The 17,786-nt window shown below is 38.6% G+C and overlaps 1 protein-coding gene across 1 annotated transcript in view; it reads left to right on the forward strand.

Annotated features, from left to right (window-relative positions):
- The window catches only part of LOC121873309 (centromere protein F-like), a 145,070-nt gene that overhangs the window by 19,525 nt on the left and 107,759 nt on the right, over positions 1-17,786 (forward strand). The window contains exons 10-11 of the mRNA XM_042376814.1: positions 8,740-8,843; positions 14,869-15,015. Of these exons, the coding sequence (XP_042232748.1) occupies positions 8,740-8,843; positions 14,869-15,015 (251 nt within the window). The remainder of the gene's footprint in view (positions 1-8,739; positions 8,844-14,868; positions 15,016-17,786) is intronic.

Genomic DNA, 17,786 nt, shown 5'->3' on the forward strand with positions numbered 1-17,786 from the left:
GAGATGCCATAATGGAACATCTACTACGAAACAACCTTGTAAAGATTGCCAACACGGTTTTATGGCGGGACGCTCTTGCTAAGCTCAATTACTCAAGGTACTGGATGTATGGACCCAAATTCTGGAACAGGGTGGTAATATCGACAATATATATCTAGATTTTGCCAAGGCTTTCGACAGCATACCCCATGGAAGGCTGAAAATTAAACTGGAAGGGTACAGGATTCGGGTAAATGTCCTGTCACCGGCTAGGTACCACAGGGCAGTGTATTGGGCCTGCTGTTGTTTGATTGCTTCATCAGTGACACGCCAGACGTTGTACATTTCTCCATACAAATTTTTGTGGATGACGCTAAGTTATTTTGGGAAATTAAGAATCAAGCAGACTGTGAAGAACTGCATAAGGACCTCTGTGAGCTTCAAGAATGGTAGAAGAAATGGCTGCTAAGATACAAAGTCATGAAGTGTAAGTGGATGCACCTGAGGCATACCAATGGTAAGGAGGCATATCATATGTCCCAACGGGACGAAGAAACTGCATTAATTGCGACTGAATGTGAAAAGGACCTTGGTGTGTAAGTTGGCAATAAGCTGAAGTTCTTGGGCTATTGCGAGAAGGTGAATCAGGCAACTAAATTCTTAGGTCTTATAATATACTACAGACGGTCAAGGGGGGGACCTAATTCAGTTGAGTGTCCTTATCTGGAACTGGTGGAGGCTCGCCCCACAAGGGCACCACAGCTCAAGGTTGAAGAAGCCGCAGGTCCAGAAAACTGTGAGGGGTAACTTTTTCGGAGTGAGAGTTGTGACGGCACCGAGTGTGACCTGTTTCAAGGCCAGACTTGACAAGCACTGGAGCAGGTTCAGGTACATGCAGGAGCTGGTGCATGCGCAGTACTTGCCAACAGTGCGTAACAGAGACGTGACCGATCGCCCAAGTGGCTAACGAGCTGATCAATGGTGAAGAGGATTAAAAAATAAAAAGTAAATAAATACTGTAACCTAACCCCCGGGGTAATCCGCGTATAATTGAACCCGCTAAGAAAAATACGAGTAAGTTGCGAGTCTACTGTATATACATACATACATACATACATCTCCAATAATTGGAGAAAAAAATTTGGGCCTTCTGAGAAATTCTGGGAAAAATATATCCATCCCGGGCATGGGAACGAGTTTCTGAGGATGGAATCATGTGCATTTCAAGAAAAGTCAGAGAAAATCTCGCTGTTCCGGGCATGGGAATTAATTTTTGGGAGATTGCAACATGTTTCAGACACAGATACACATGCCTGGGGCATGGGTGGGTAGGCTAAGAGTGCAGAGTGCTTGTGAGCTACAATTGGCCACTACTGGTACGTGTCTTGCAGCCTATATCCTCAAACTCCTGCATTATGACAGTTTTAGCACATTGTTTGCTGCCATTGTACAAGCTTGTTTGCTCACTCACTGTTGTTTTCACATACGATCTGTGTTGTGCAGTACTGTACATTACTGTACCAGTATATAATCCGCCAAGAATACCGTTAAAATCAGTAAGTGTGAAAATACCATATGGACAATACTGTACATGACATAGTGGACAGTGTATGCTTACTGTAGGCTAGTGTGTAGAGGGTGCATGTACAGTATACAGTGCATACCTCCCAAAAGCTGGGAATGCTGTACAGATGCTGTAGCTACTTCACTCCTTAGCAGTTGCTTCAAGCATATATGGGATTCATTCGTCCTGACTTGGAGTACTGTTCTCATATCTAGGGTGGCTCTTCTTCTGTCCAACTGTTAGATAGGGTGGAATCAAAGGCATTTCATCTTATTAACTCTTCTCCTTTAGTTGATAAACTTTCTTCCCTTTCTCTTTGCCGCAATGTTGCTTGACTTTCTCTTTTACAGGTACTTTAACGGGCAATGTTCGGTGGATTTGGCATCCTGTGTACCGCCGGCAAGGCCACAGGCTCGTAACACTCGTCTTGCCCGCAGTGCCCACAGTTTCTCTGTGGATGTCGGTCACACTAGAATGCTCTGCCTTTTGTGTTTCCATACACATACATTCTGTCACTTAAAAACGCTGGTTTTCCAGCATCTTCGTGGTGTAGATTATTATAATCTTTTTCTTTTCTATTTTGAATTTGATTTTACTCTTATTTTTTCATCTCTTAGGCCCCGTTGTGGGTCGATGACCTGTGGCCAGGTGGGCTATTCCCCGTAAAAAAATAACAGAAAAACAATCTCTCCTTCGTGGAATGAGGGGAGGGTGACAATTAACAACACCTGCTTCAGGACATGGTACAGGACCATTTGGCCTGCCTGAAGTTCAAGCTCAAGACGGCAGCATCTGCCGATTTGTGTAGTATAGTGTATGCAGTAGTATAATCTGTTTATTTATGATATACAGGTACAGGCAGTCCCCAAGTTACGATCGTCCGACTTATCATCACCCGCACTTATGAACGGGGGATCCCAATACGTTCACCACAATTTTTTTTTAAAGTAAAATCCCATTTTTGTTCAATCCAGAATGCGACTTCTAGCTTTATACCTAGGTATGTAAATGCCTAGCTTTAACTCTCCAGGCCGACATACAGGCCAGTGCTGGATTTAGACCTGTAGAGGCCCAAGAGGGTGGGGTGGCGAGTGAAGCGAACTTAAATATCTGGGAGTTCCGGGGGGCACTGTAAGCCCCCGGGAAAATTTTGAAATTTGAACACTTCTTTTGAGAATTTTGAAGCCATATGCAGTTATATTGAGGATATTAGAACATTGAGAAATTTTTAATTAACTGTATATTTATTGATAGTGTGGAAATTCCCCACACACACACAAAAGTGAGACACGTAGTTCATTTTTAATCAATATATGTTTGTGGAATTCTAAATATATTATTAGCAACACAAAAAATAGCATTCATTAAAAACATACGCTTCATAGGAAAACCAGGTATTCATGAATTTCATGGAGTAGCTAGCCTAATTTCTATCACGCTTCTTGCTGAACATAGTTTTACGTGATGGAATAGATAAACATGAATTTTAAAGATTGAAAATAAAAATAATCCAAATGAATAAACAAATAAATAAAATATTGTAATATGTGGAGGCCCCCAGATTGTGGAGGCCCTTGGGCAGTTGCCCACTTTGCCCACTCCTGAATCCGGCCCTGATACAGGCATTTAAAACATCTAATAATTACTTAAATACGTAATATTAGGAGGACACGTCGCTACCTGGCATTTAATTGCAATCCTCAAAACCCCCTCCATCACACACACTGCTACCGTCATCTTTTTGCCTGGCGAATCAGCTGTAAATACGCGCAAGGAAAGCACCTCTAATTTGTGTTGTAATAGCTGTAATATTATGTGCCACGAGGATTTTATTTTTGGTATTTGTACATCTTAGTACGGTGAAGAAATCGAGAGACTTTTATTTTGATTCGTGTCTCAGATATTGTGTTTGGGGCAATTTTTTATACGGTCTGGTCAAGCATGGCAACCACGGCTCGTCTTCTATCTCTAGGAAGGCAGTCGATCTTAAGTGACTAATTTCCTCTGCTTTCAGGTCACTCAGTGAATGACTGTGTTTTATGCCCTTCCGGGCTCGTTTTCACTGAAAGAATATATATAGAGTGGTCCCTCGGTTAACAAACACAATTGGTTCCACAGAGTCGTTCGTTAACTGAAAATTTTGTTAACCGAATCTATTAATTCAATGGGATATTGGGTAATTGGTTCCAACTCACAGAAAAGTACTTATAAAGTATAAACAAAATGCAGTACTGTACAGTACTGTACACTTACTTTGAGGTGTGTATGTAGAATGTTGCTGGTTGATGATGATGATGGGAGTTAGAAGTGGGAGGTGGAGGAGAAGGTTGAAGAGAAGGAAGGGGGGTTGGAGGAGAAGGGAGAAGAGAAGCATTTTTAATGCTTCTTGGAAGGCAAGTCACCTACCATAATAATGTCAGGAACCTCTGGACTGACAGATTCTATAACATGAAAATCCTCTCTCCTTTTTGGAGAGGAACACTGAGGGGAATCATCATTCTCACCCATGCCTGATGCAGTAATTTCACCAATAAAATTTTAAGTTCACTAGCTGTAATTCAAGATTATTTTATTTAAATGAACACTGCACTGCGCTATATGTTATCAATATGTTAACTAAATTTCAGAATGACCAATAATTTTAATGTAAAAATATTCAGGAGACCAACAAACTCGATGTTTCTTCCACTGTAAACAAAGTTAAACAGAAGAAGCTTTGGCGGGTGAGTTAAGCGGCTGACTGGCGCACAAAAACTAGTTCCCTGTACTGCATATATTATCAATATGATAACTATATTTTAGAATGACTTATAATTTTAATATAAAAAATGCTAAAATATTAAAGAGCACAACCTTCTTGATATTTATTCCACTGGAAACGAATGTAAACATAGAACCGATTACTGTAATGGACTAGCTGATCAGCTGATGTGCACAACAAAACGTGTTTCTCGTAAGGCTTTTGTTAATCGAAGTTTGTTCGTTAATCGAACTGAAAATCCTTATGGGAGCTAATTCGTTAACAGAAATTTTGTTAATTGGACCGTTCATTAACCGAGGGACCACTGTAGGGTATATAGATTTATATACTGTATAAAAAAAATTATTTTTCCCAATTTTATATAGGTATGTGCAAATAATGAATACCATGATGTATGTGGCCATCCCTCTCCCTCTTCTCATGTTCATTGACGAAACTTCGGGCTTCCGCCTTGGGTTTTCTGATTACTCTCAGCATGCAGGCCAGAGTTAAGTTTTCATAGCTCCATTTTATTAATGTCCTCAGTACCGGGTTTCGCCTATCCAGGCGAACTTTACTTAGGCTGCTAGTCTTAGTGATCCTTCCGGACGCTCCGGTCTTACTAGCAATTTAGAGTTATGTTGTACTCTTAGCGTTCAGGCCAGAGTTAAGTTTTCTCTTCAAAGCTCTATTTTATTCATGTCCTCAGTAACGGGTTCAGCCTTTCCAGGTGAACTTTAGCGAGGCTGCTAGTCTTAGTGATCCTTCCGGATGCTGACCTCCGGTCTTACTAGCAATCAAGAGTTATGTTGGGATGAACCTAGTATCCTCAGTATGGGTTGAATGAAAACCATTTAGGGTGGAATTCTCAGCCCAATACATCTTGCTAAAGTAATGGTGAATGATGTTAGCACTGTCAACCCTTCCAGGTGACTTGATGCTCACTCAGACATCATCGCTCAAGCATGATTAGTTGAAGCGGTGATGTCTGTGCACCCTTATTGGCAACAAATAGAGGACTTGGTGATCCTCCAAAATATAAGTGCTTTAAATAAAGTTAGCTTGATTAAGAAACAAAGTTCATTGAGCTGAGGGATAATTGAGATAAGAGAAGGGAAAGGTGTATGATATAGTGAGTTAGTTGTTTATGATTGTCACACTGGTGACTTATATAACAATAAGAGATATTAAATGAAATAACTTACTAATATATCACAGTTACGAGACATATTGATTATGTTTGGGAGAAAATGTAATCGCCCTTGTATTATTATTATTATGAAACAATGTGACTCATAGTGTTCCTCCTAGTTTAGATCAGTGATGTGCAACTGGAGGATCAAAGACAGTTCTCTGGACTGCTAGATGATGGAGGAGACCATGGAACGGTCCCTGGGGAACTCGTGTTGAGTGAGGAGCTGCAAGGAATGGAGAGCTCAGCTCATACACTACATACAAAGAAATGTCTGTCAGTAGTAGTAGTAGTTTCACCCAGGACCCAAGGGGACCATACTACATGTAATTATCAAGGAAGTAGGGCAACTTGGCTTACCAAGTTAGATCCCCATTTGGCTTGCATAATTCATGGCAGCTGTGTCTCAGACAACCAGTTTTCACCATTGGATTGTGCAGTTTGTTATGATCAGATTTTTTAAATTAATCAAGCTGCAGGAGATAAGAAGGAATTATCAAAGATACAAATTAAAAATTGATGGAATAAGGCCTTGGAGAGCAAAATTCTAATTGTTAAACACTAGAAAGATCCCAAGTTGGCAGAAAGTTTAGAATTATGGGTGATAGGTAAGAGACTTAATCCCCAGTTAGACCAACCTGCTTCTGCTAAGAAGAGTAGGTTATTGGATATTTAAGGTAAGAACCTCTTATCTAGTCAGCCTGATTTTAGTAGATTCCAGGATCAGGATGAGGAAGTTGGTACTAACAGTGTTCAGTCACTAGAGCAAGGAGAACCTGTTGAGACTGACTTCATCCTGTCCCCATTTTGGCAACCTCTTCCACCTGGGGCAAAAGTGTTGGTTACTATGAGCAGAAACAGGCTGCTGTTGACTGCCATGCAACTGATGGATAACATTGAGTGTTAGGATGATCCAAACAGGCCTTGGGTAACATTGGTAAGACCTAAGTCTTCTTTGTTTTCAACCACATCTGAGTCTGGATTCCTTATGAAAATGTTTTTAAACTTCCTGATGTCTCGGTACTTAAAAAGAGAAAGGAAGGCCAAGCAACTGTGGGTCATCATTCATTGTTCTTGGCCTGATATTTGCCCCAAAATGATCTCTGAAATAGATTAAGTCTGGGCTAATATATTGAAAGACTTAACATTCATTCCTTCAGACAGGAATGCTCACAAGTTTAGTGTTTTGAAGTTCCAATGCAATGACAAAAAGAGTTCCTTATATGAACTTTCCCAGTATTTATCATCTCCAAAATATGCTGGCATATCCAATGAAATAAATTTGAAACCAGTTGCTTCTGCACTGTTGCAAGAAGAGATCAAATTTAGGAAGTCGGCAGCGGATATTTGGTCTTCAATCATGATGCGTCAGTTATTGACTAAGTTGGTGCTGGACTATGAGGACAGTTCAGAAGTGGACACATGTTTTGGTGCTGCTATACAAGGGATCCCATATTCCCTGTACAACTCATTTATGGAAATGTTGTTGAAAGCCCTAAAACTAAATGCCCAGCTAAAGAAGCAAGCCACTAATAATGCTTTAAGTGGTAGTGCTTATTTATTGCTATGTTCTATCCTCTTTCTCCTGCTTTGTTTGAGGAATAAGCATTAGTTAAGTATAGACCAGCTGTTGAACAAGCTATTAATATTACTGTTCCCAGGAGTCCCAAGACCTTTCGGAAATTTAAAAAAGGAAGGTTTAACAGTGGAACAGGACCAGCTGCTAGGTTCAGTTATCAACATAAAGGAAACTAGAGGAGGAAACAATTCATGACATAGTAAGGGTGGCCGTTTGTTCAGAAGTGGAAGGAGACCTTATTCCACCACATCAGCGATCACTCTCTCCTAATGAAGCCAGACAGCTGGGTCGTCTAGGGGGTTGGGAAAACAGGTGGACTTCTTCCTTATGGGTGTACAAGACAATCAAAGGGGGCCTCACATGGACTTGGTTTAGGCACCCTCCGCTAGTGTTACAAAAGAAGTGGCCAGAAACCAACACCCTTACAGAATTTGTAATTCTGTGAGTGGGTTGAGGTGGATTTTAGATTTTTCCATCCTGAACAAGTTCATTAAAAAAAAAAAAATAAAAAAATCAAGATGATCATCTGAAGCATCTACTTCCGCCCAATGCTTGGATCTCAAAAGTGGATCTCGAAGATGCCCATTATCACGTGCCTGTTGCTCCCAGGTACAGAAAGTTTCTAGTGTTTGCAGTGGGGGATGTAAGTTATCAATTAACAGTGATGCCATTCACCCTAATAATTGCACCAAAAGTGTTTGCAAAACTGGCGAACATTCCCAGGGAAATCCTCTGCGAAGGAGGGCATAAGAACTTTTGCTTATCTAGACAATTGGCTGATAGTGGGGAAACTCTTTCGAAGACTGTCAAAGGGCGACCCAACGTACACTAGTACTCTTTTAAAACTTAAGATTAAAGATAAACCAGGTCGAATCCAATCTCATACCATGTCAGAAATTGGATTGGTTAGGTCTCCATTGGGACACCAAAAAGCAGTCAGTCAGTCTACCAGAAGCAAAGGTAACATGTGATAAACCAAGTAGAAGCCTTTTGTGTAAAGTAAGAGATTTCTTGGCACGTTTGGGAAAAACTACTGGACCTGTTGAATTTTGCCACCATAGTAGTACCTTTGGGCAAGTTAAGAAAGAAGCAACTAACTCATCTGGGGTCGAAGTTGCTTCACAGAAACAAAAATTTTGCTTCTTCTCTCCCTGTTCAGATAAGATTCATCTGTCATGGTGGACAAATTTGGACAATCTAATCCGTTCATCTCCCTGGGTTCCCTCTAAAACAGACTTGGTTGTTTGTACGGACGTGTCCTAAATAGGATGGGGATACCATTCCTCAAAAGGAGAGTTCCGTTAAGGGAAGTGGAGCAACTCCCTTAGAGACAAACACATAAACATACCTGAAAGCTACTATGTCTGTCCAATTGCAGTCTGATGCGGAAACATTCACCAGTGCCCCCAAAATTCTGGAAATGTGCGATTTTTATCGGGGATGAGAAAATTTGTGAGCATACCCAGAAATCTGTCAAAACCAGAACCGCTCTGCACCAATTATTCTGACTAACTTGGAGATTACCGTATACTGTACTGTACGTATTTAAAACTAGGTTCATTGTTGTGAAGGACCATAATTCATGATATTTTTATGTTTTTTGTTAAATTAAGTTTTATTTTTCATTCATCTGTTACTTAAAACAATTGTTAGTTTTATCTATCAAATCGGTATTTCATCCACAGAACGTCAAATGCGTGACTTACAGACAAAACTCCAGCAACAAGAAACCCTTGCCCGCAACACCCAAAACTCTCTGCAGGCATCTCTGGATAAAGCATTAGCTCAGGTTTGTGATCTTTATTATTTTGTTTTTTAGGAGAGGTATGAAAGGGGTATTATTTCCAGCAGTTTTGTTGAAAGGCACCCTTGGTTGGCTAAGGCGAGGCCGGCAGCTGGCCAATCATCGAGCGAATTGGGGGCAGAAGCTGTGGTCTGGAACTCGCTGCTGACTGGCTGAGGCGGGGACGGTAAGTGGCCTATCAGCGAGTGGTTCAGGAGCTAAGGCTGTGGTATGGAACTCACTGCTGATTGGGAGAGGCGAGACAGCTGAGCGGTTGTAGTGAGAGTAGGCCACTACAAGGTCTTTAATTTGCTTTTCATGTATATATTTAAGAAGTTCCAATGTTGTCATATTTTCAGAAGGTAAGTGGTAAATTTCTCATTTCATAGGCTAGTTCTTTTCCATCATTATCTGACTCTCCACCATAGCTCAGGGTGTCACTCAGCTCCTGACGCTGTGTTGCGAGTGAATCAATGGACAGTTCTTTGAAGTGAAAGAGAACTCCAAATTTGTCTCTAACTTCTCCCAGGCCCAGGAACCTTTCATTGAGTGATGTGATGGCAGAGTCTATCACAGTACAGTGGTCCCTCGGTTAACGAACGGGGTGATTAACGAAATTTCGGTTAACGAATTACCTCCCATAAGGATCTTCAATTTGGTTAACGAACAAAACTTCAGTTAACGAAATTCTTACGAACAACACGTTTTGTTGTGAGCATCAGCTGATGGGCTAGTCTGCCAATTCAGTAAGTTGTTTTATGTTTACATTCGTTTCCAGTGGAGTAAATATCAAGAAAGTTGTGCTCATTGATATTTGTGCATTTTTTATATTAAAATTATTAGTCATTTTAAAATTTAGTTAACATATTGATAGTATATGCAGTACAGGGAACTAGTTTTTTGTGCGCCCATCAACCGCTTGATTCAACCACCTGGCGTCAGTTTGGCTTTGTTTACAGTGGAGTGAACATCGATTTTGTTGGTGTCTTGAATATTTTTGCATTTTTACATTGAAATTATTGGTCAATCTGAAATTTAGTTAACATATTGATAATATATAGCGCAGTGCAGTGTTGATTTAAATAAAATAATCTTGAATTACACCTAGTGAACTTAAAATTTTATTGGTGAAATGGCTGCATCAAGCATGGCTCCCCTGAAAGGTGATTTCTCCTCCATCCCCACTTCCTTATCTTTTCCCTTCTCCTCCACCCCCACTTCTAATTCCCATCATCATTATCAACCAGGAAGCTTCTACATACACACCTCAAAGTAAGTGTACTTTGCTGCATTATTTTTTTACTTTGTATATATACTTTTCTGTGAGCTGAAACCAATTACCCAATATCCCATAGAAACAATGGATTCGGTTAACAAAATTTTAAAGTTAACGGACGACTGTGGAACGAATTGTGTTCGTTAACCGAGGGACCACTGTATTGAAAAAAGACTTCTAATCTTCTCAAAGCATCAGAAATTGGCTCATCTGCAGCTTCATATCCAAAGTGTTTCTTCGTCATTCAAAGTCTCTTTTCCTTTAACACAGCCTCCACATTCAATTCCTTGCACATGTCCTTAGCTGATGCTTGTGCTGAGACAAATCAATTCTCACAATAGCTCACCAGGGGGGCTTTAGTATTCTTCAGTAAGCTCATAGCCACATCAAGCTGCATGGTAGTAGACTGCAAGAGTTTGCTCACTTCTTGTATTTGTTTCAGAATGTAATATCATGCCACGGTGCATATAAAAAAATGGTAAGACCCAACTTCCTCCGCCAGTGGACTGGGCCTTTATCCCTGTCACAAGGTCTGTGACTTTGTTCATCATATTCAGCAGGGCCTCCCTTACTTGTTTAGTTTGATAATGCATAGCCTCTATAGCTTGATACGGCGCCTCATAAATACTTTCACTTGGACCACATTGAAAGTTACAGACAATGGTATTATGGTATCGCTCAGTCTCACTCACTGTGATTGAGTCCCTAGCTACTCTACTGTAGCCTCGACACGACTGAAGGGTGAATTGCAAGAGATCGGAGACGAGAAAACCAACGCGATCAAACCTGTAGTGTTCCTGTCCTGGGTACTGCGTTTGATCGCTGACTGTGGCTTCATCTTCCATCTCACCGGATTGATATACAGTGATTCCTCGGTTAACGAGCGCCTCGGTTAACAAAATTTCAGTTAACGAATTACCTTCCATAAGATTCTTCACTTCGGTTAACGAAAAAATTTCGGTTAACGAAATCCTTACAAATTTTTCCCAACATGTTTTCCCCTGCATTTGCCTGCTCAGCAGCTGTAGTATTAGTCCACCAATATAGTAATCGGTTTTAGGGCTTAAATTCCTTACTATTTTAGTAAATATCAAGAAGGTTGTACTATTTAATAATTTTAAAAGTTTTATATTAAATTTTTTAGTCATTTTAACAATTATTGAACATAATTGAAGTACAGGAAACTAGTTTTTTGTGCGCCAAACAGCTACTCAACACACCAAGCTTGGCGTCAATTTGTTTACCGGTTCAGAGGAAGGAACATCTTGTTTGAGACTCTTCAACATACCGTATATACTCGTGTGTAGTTCGAGTTTTTAAGACAAAATTTTTAGGCAAAAAATAAGGGGTCGACCTCTACATGCGTAATAGTTTTGTTAGGTTGAACCCGTGCATGATGGGAAGGGCGAGGAACAACTTTTAGCTTCAGACATGAAAAATATTTACCATTTACTGCCAGTAAACAATGGATACGTGAAATATGTACCAATTAGTAATGAAAAGTTGTGCAGTTCCTTCAGCAGATGAAGCTCACCAACTTACAATAGGCTAAATTACCTTACAACGTGCTTTCAGTAGTCTATGTTGAAGTTCTTAGCACAGGCTAACTTATCATATCATATACGGTATCACAGTACCCATTGATCTACAAAAAATACCGGTAATAAAAACCTTTTCGATATTTCACATTTAATATAATACCCAGTAATCCACTTCAACCTCCTATTGTTTACAACGATGCACGATGCACCACCAGCTTTTGCGTATCAGCTAGACGGTACATGTGTTTTTCGAATCGTTTTCAGTTAAAAAACTGTAACATCACATGTATATTTTACTTTAACTGTGCCTGAAGGGAATATATTCTCGGAAATAAATAGTAGTTTTGCTGAAACGTGATGTATTTCAATGTAAAATAGGATAAAATACATGACGAAAACAAAAGACTTTACCTAAGCTTCCGATGTTCTTGAGATGTTACTCGTTTTTTCAATAGTTTTCGGTTAAAATACTGTTATATTACAATGATATTCTATTCATACTGTGCTTGATATAATGCATTCACAAAAATGTAATATTTTTGCTGAAATGACGTACGTATTACAGTGGAAAGTGGGATAAAATCATGACGAAAACAATGACTTTTGCTTTCTTTCGTTCAAAACATGTTACCGTAATCGCTTTTTGAATGGTTTTCAGTTAAAAAACTGTTGTATTGCAATAATATTCTATCCTAATTGACTTGAATAAATACTACGATACCATATTTCTGAATATTTTCATTAAAATCCATCAAAATCATTTTCCTTGTCATAGTAACAAACAGCTCCTCCCAGTCCTATCCTTGAACAGGGCTAGAGGGTACGTGTTTTTCGAATTGTTTTCAGTTAAAAAACTGTTACATCACATGTATAATTTACCTAAACTGTGCCTGAATGAATATATTCTCGGAAATAAATAGTAGTTTTGCTGAAACGTGATGTATTTCAATGTAAAATAGGATAAAATACATGACGAAAACAAAAGACTTTACCTAAGCTTCCGATGTTCTTGAGATGTTACTCGTTTTTTCAATAGTTTTCGGTTAAAATACTGTTATATTACAATGATATTCTATTCATACTGTGCTTGATATAATGCATTTACGGAAATGTAATATTTTTGCTGAAATGACGTACGTATTACAGTGGAAAGTGGGATAAAATCGTGACGAAAACAATGACTTTTGCTTTCTTTCGTTCAAAAGATGTTACCGTAATTGCTTTTCGAATGGTTTTCAGTTAAAAAATTGTTGTGCTACAATAATATTCCCTCCTAATTGACTTGAATTAATACTTGAATGGAGATATACAATATTTTTGTTGAAACTACCCGCGTTTCAGTGTAAAATGTCGTAATAATAAATAGTAAACAATTTGCCTTCGGCACTCGGTGTTTCAGGCACGGCGAGCCTCAGTTTATAGGACGTAGAGTGTTTTTACTGAAGGTTTTGTTGTTCCATTACCCTCAAAAACTTGGGTCGACCTATAAACGAGGAATATCATAAATTAACGATTTCTTGGTCAAAAAATCAGGGTCGACCTATAAATGAGGGGGGGGGGGTTATATACGAGTATATACGGTAAATGCTTTTTTCTGAGTTTCCAGTCAAATTATTGGTCATTTTTAAATATATTATATATATTGATAATATGCAAGTAAATCACTCTACTGTAGGTGCGCATGATCCAGGTATATTGATAATATACAGTTTAGTGTTGATTTAAAGAAAATAATCTTGAATTACACCAAGTGAACTAAAATTTTATGGGTGAAATGGCAGCATGGGGTGACTTCTCTTCCACCCCAATGCCTTCTCTTCTCCCTTCTCCTCCACCCCCATTCTAATTCCCATCATCATCATCATCAGCCAGGAGCCTTCTACATGCACACCTCAAAATAAGTGTACTTTATTGCATTTATTTTTAGTTTGTATGTAATTTTCGGTGAGCTGGAACCAATTACCCAAAAACCCATTGAAACAATGGTTTCGGTTAAAAAAAATTTCGGTTAACGAGCAACCTTCTGGAACGAATTGTGCTCGTTAACCGAGGGACCACTGTATTCTACACCTGTGAAAACTAAAAAGAAAAAAAATGCGAAGGACTTTTAGGGAATTCAGCCTTAAGCTTGTGTGTCTAAGGTCAAAGTAATATTTTTGGCGGATGGGCCCCGGGAGTTGGGAGTGTCCCAGTGTCCGTCGTGGTGATGGCGGTGTCGTAATGTGTGTGATGAACTGAATTGTGATAGTGGGTAGTATAGGAAATATGTCAGGAAATAAACTATAATAGCAGAACAAGAATTAATTATGTTTTTGTATGTAGAAAATATCAAGAAAGCAGTAATAATTAATGTATTGTAATACTTTTTAAGGTTCAAATTTTCTTTATAAAGGTTCTTAATTCGGCAGATAACTTGAAAAATTCACACTCGGCCAGCCTCAGATATTTTGAACTAAATTCCTGAAGGAGGCATCAGGGGGCCCCAATGGGCTGGGGGCCTACTCCTGCTATGCCTTGAGACGGCCCTGGTTAAATATGCTTTGAAAGCATTTGAGGTGGACGTAGGATAGATGATTAGTGGGTCTCATGTTTTTGACCTGACCTGTTGTTATGTCTTCCATTTTTTTTATAAGCTCTTCTTTCATTTGCAGTGGAGGTGGTGTGTGGATTAGTGGATCCCATATTATTGACCTGACCTGATGTTATGTAAGGTCACTCATTGTATGTAAGCCTCTCAGTCCCTGTAAATTCATTTGCCTCTGAAGATGTCTTGAATAAAGACAAAAGCTAAGGTGCTCCAGTGTTTCCCTTTTCCTGTGTGGTTTTATATGTTACTGATAACAGTATCATAAATGCTTTCTGTTAAGATGGGGAATGTTGTTTTTTATATCATTATTTATTGTTTTTATACATTTAGTACATTTGTCATAGGCTGAAGTCGGTTTTACTGTATCATGTGTCTGAGGTGTCTCTGTAAGTTTGAGCGAATTAACAGAATTAGTCTCGATTTCGCGAACTAGTTCACTAAATCGAACGGAAACAAAAATGGAAAAAATTCCTGCCGCTAAATTGAGAGTTTGTTAAATCGGATTCCGTTAAATCGAGAGTGTACTGTATAAGTAAGTATGTAAATTGACCTTTACTTCACTTACATATTGATGATTTGATTATACTTTATTTGTATTGGATATTAACATAAACTTCTTGATTTCAGACAGTATCAGTAGAAAAAGATTACAGGATGGCTTTGAGTCGGAGCAATCAGTTAGAGGCAGAGGTTGCTAAGTTAGAGAAAGCAGCAGAAGATTTTACCAAAAATCTGACTCAGTTACGTCAGGAGAAAGAAATGGCTGCTGCTCAGGTAATCTACAGTATTTGTTTATATAAATATGGAAACAAATTAGTTTCAAAATTTTTTTTAGTGTTTCTTTACCAGTTGACAGGGAGTAAAACGAGGCTTAATCAGAATTTTTTTAATGAGAAAAGCTCTAAGTAACATTGAAGAAATAAAAGCTAATGGTAAAATAATACAGTATCACAAATATGCTATGTCGATGATATCGCTCTTATCGCGGATACTGAAGAGGAATTACAAAAAGGTGAAGAATATGGGTTAAGAGTTAAGGCTGTAATTATAATAATGGTTGTTTCCAGAATGGAAATAAATCCTAAAACATAAATTATGGCAGACAACAGGAAATTTAAACAAAAGGAAAATTTTGTGTATTTGGGAAGTAACCTTACACGTGAAGGTAGGAGTGCAAAATAATTCAAAACAAGAATAGGTTAAGCAAAACTAGTGTAACACTAAATTCTAGTAACAGTGTAACACAGTGATGGGGAGAAACAAATTATCTCTACCGTTACCAACTGTTTAACTGTTAAGTGACTGTTACTTGTTGGATGACACTACTTGTGAAGCTGTCATATGTGTAACAACCTTGCTGGATGTTAACACTCGTAACAGGCACTGGTGAAGCTGTTACCTTATATTCTAGCCAAACTAGAACATAGATAAATGTTTATCGGATTTAGTAGCAAAATCCAATACAGTAGAAGTCCAAAAATCCGGACTGCTTGGGGATTGGGTTGGTCCGGATTTTCGGATTTTCCGGATTCTCAGGCAGTACTTTTAAAATTCAAATTTAAGGAGGAATAAAGAAGAAATGAACAGGTACATTTTGATAGTTTATTCATTAGGAAATATAGCATGCTTCATTTATCAAAACGAGCAGTTTTAAAGAAAAAGCTGTGAATTCTAGAATTTTATTCTTTGCCTCTTTTATATCATAAATTGTAGACTTTCCAATGTCGTATGTTTCCATTAGAACAGTATTGCTCACACCACGTTCTATTTTCTTAATTATTTCAAGTTTGTCATTCAATTTCAACGTGTTCTTCTTTCTCTTCACACAACGAAGTTTATCTACCTTAAGAGCCATTATTATGGGCTTGTACAGTACTCTTTTAATGGAAAGAGTAGGACTCAAAATTACATACGTTGTCACAGTTTGATTGCTCGTTTTAAAGTGGCGACCGCGTGGTCGCTTGTTGTCGGTGTGCAGCTGTGGCACTCACGCATGTGCAAAAGCGCACAAAAGCCCGCTAAATTAAAAAAAAAAAAGTGAGTTTTCGAAAAATCCGGATTCTCGGGTGGTCTGGATTTCTGGCATCCGGGTTTTTGGACTTATACTGTATATTACTTTTCTTACTTTATTATCAAAAGTCTATGTACACTGTCCAAAGGATAATCACCGTAATAGTCACTAACTGTGAGGGGAAGGACGGAGCTATCAAGGATAGGCTCTAAGTGAGAGCTGTAGTGAGAACTGAGTAGATACTGTCCGTGGGTCAAGCCCAAGTTAGCTGACCTTGGTGTATTCTGGAGACACCTTGTGCGTCATCACGTGCTTTGAACATGCTACCTCACAGCTATGGAAAATTACAGGGGGTGATAGTTACACGCTTCAAGTATATTAACCCATATTTATATAAATAGTTATGTCTATAAGACAAGGGCAAATACACTAGCATTTAATAATCTAAAAGAGCCAATAAAAAGGGACATTAACTTCATTTTGAGAAAGAAAAGCTGCTGAAATGTGATATAGAATCAGGAATGTTTTGTGGATCAGAAGCATGGACACTTTCAGCAGACACCAGAAAGAGCTGAAAACGTTTAGAGTGAAGAACTGGTCCACAACTCTCTTACATGAAGATGGTACTTTGATTGATTGACCAGATGATACTTGAAGTCTGTGCCTACTTGCCTTCATATGTGCTGGGGTATGGCAATCCTTAGTGCCCTCATTTTAATCTTATGAGTAATAAATAATCAATACAGTATCACTTACCAAGTGTCATGGCTTGAAATTACAATTATGCAATATTATGTTTTATTTATAGTATTCATATTACAATTGAAAGCATTTAGTAGGATGTATGGCTTATAAGGATGCCTGTAGCCTTCATTTACAATATTTTGGCTTTGGAAAAATTCCCTAGCTCACACCACAGTCCTCAGTGTTTATCAAGATGTAAAGTAGGAAGGACACATACCCTCTTTTCAGTGAAAACTGCTCAGCTTTAACGCTTTTTTAATTAAAAAAAAATTGCTGTCCTTGGGTATGAAATTTTAATTTCAAGAAATATAAATATCAGTAATGCTTTAGCCGAAACTGATACTGTACTGTAGGAAGAAAACAGATGAAGTGCCGTAGAAACTATAGGCTGTTCTTCTTTAGCACCAGTAGTTTGGTGAAAATTTTTTTTTTTAACTAAAGAGTACAGTGAGTTCTGCTATAACATGTGTTTTGGCAACGCTAATTGGCTGTAACGCGATTGATGAATAGAAGAGCAATATTTGTAAAACGCGAATGCGTGTTGGCTGTAACGCGATTCCACTCGAACCGTTGTTGTCGCTTGGCGCGGGGTTATGCAGTGTTTACAGTTCACGTTCGACATCACATGTTCAGTTGATTTATGTGTTTTGTTTGTGAAGAATTGCAGAAGTAATTTATGTAATATTTATGTATACAGTATACCTGTAGAGTATATGTAAATTGTAAAATTTTAAATAAGAGAGAAAAACAAAATACGTAGCGTTTTACACCCACGCTCTCTGTTTACATC

Source organism: Homarus americanus, unplaced genomic scaffold, assembly GCF_018991925.1.
Source record: "Homarus americanus isolate GMGI-L3 unplaced genomic scaffold, GMGI_Hamer_2.0 scaffold32929, whole genome shotgun sequence".
NCBI classification, from domain to species: Eukaryota; Metazoa; Arthropoda; class Malacostraca; order Decapoda; family Nephropidae; genus Homarus; species Homarus americanus.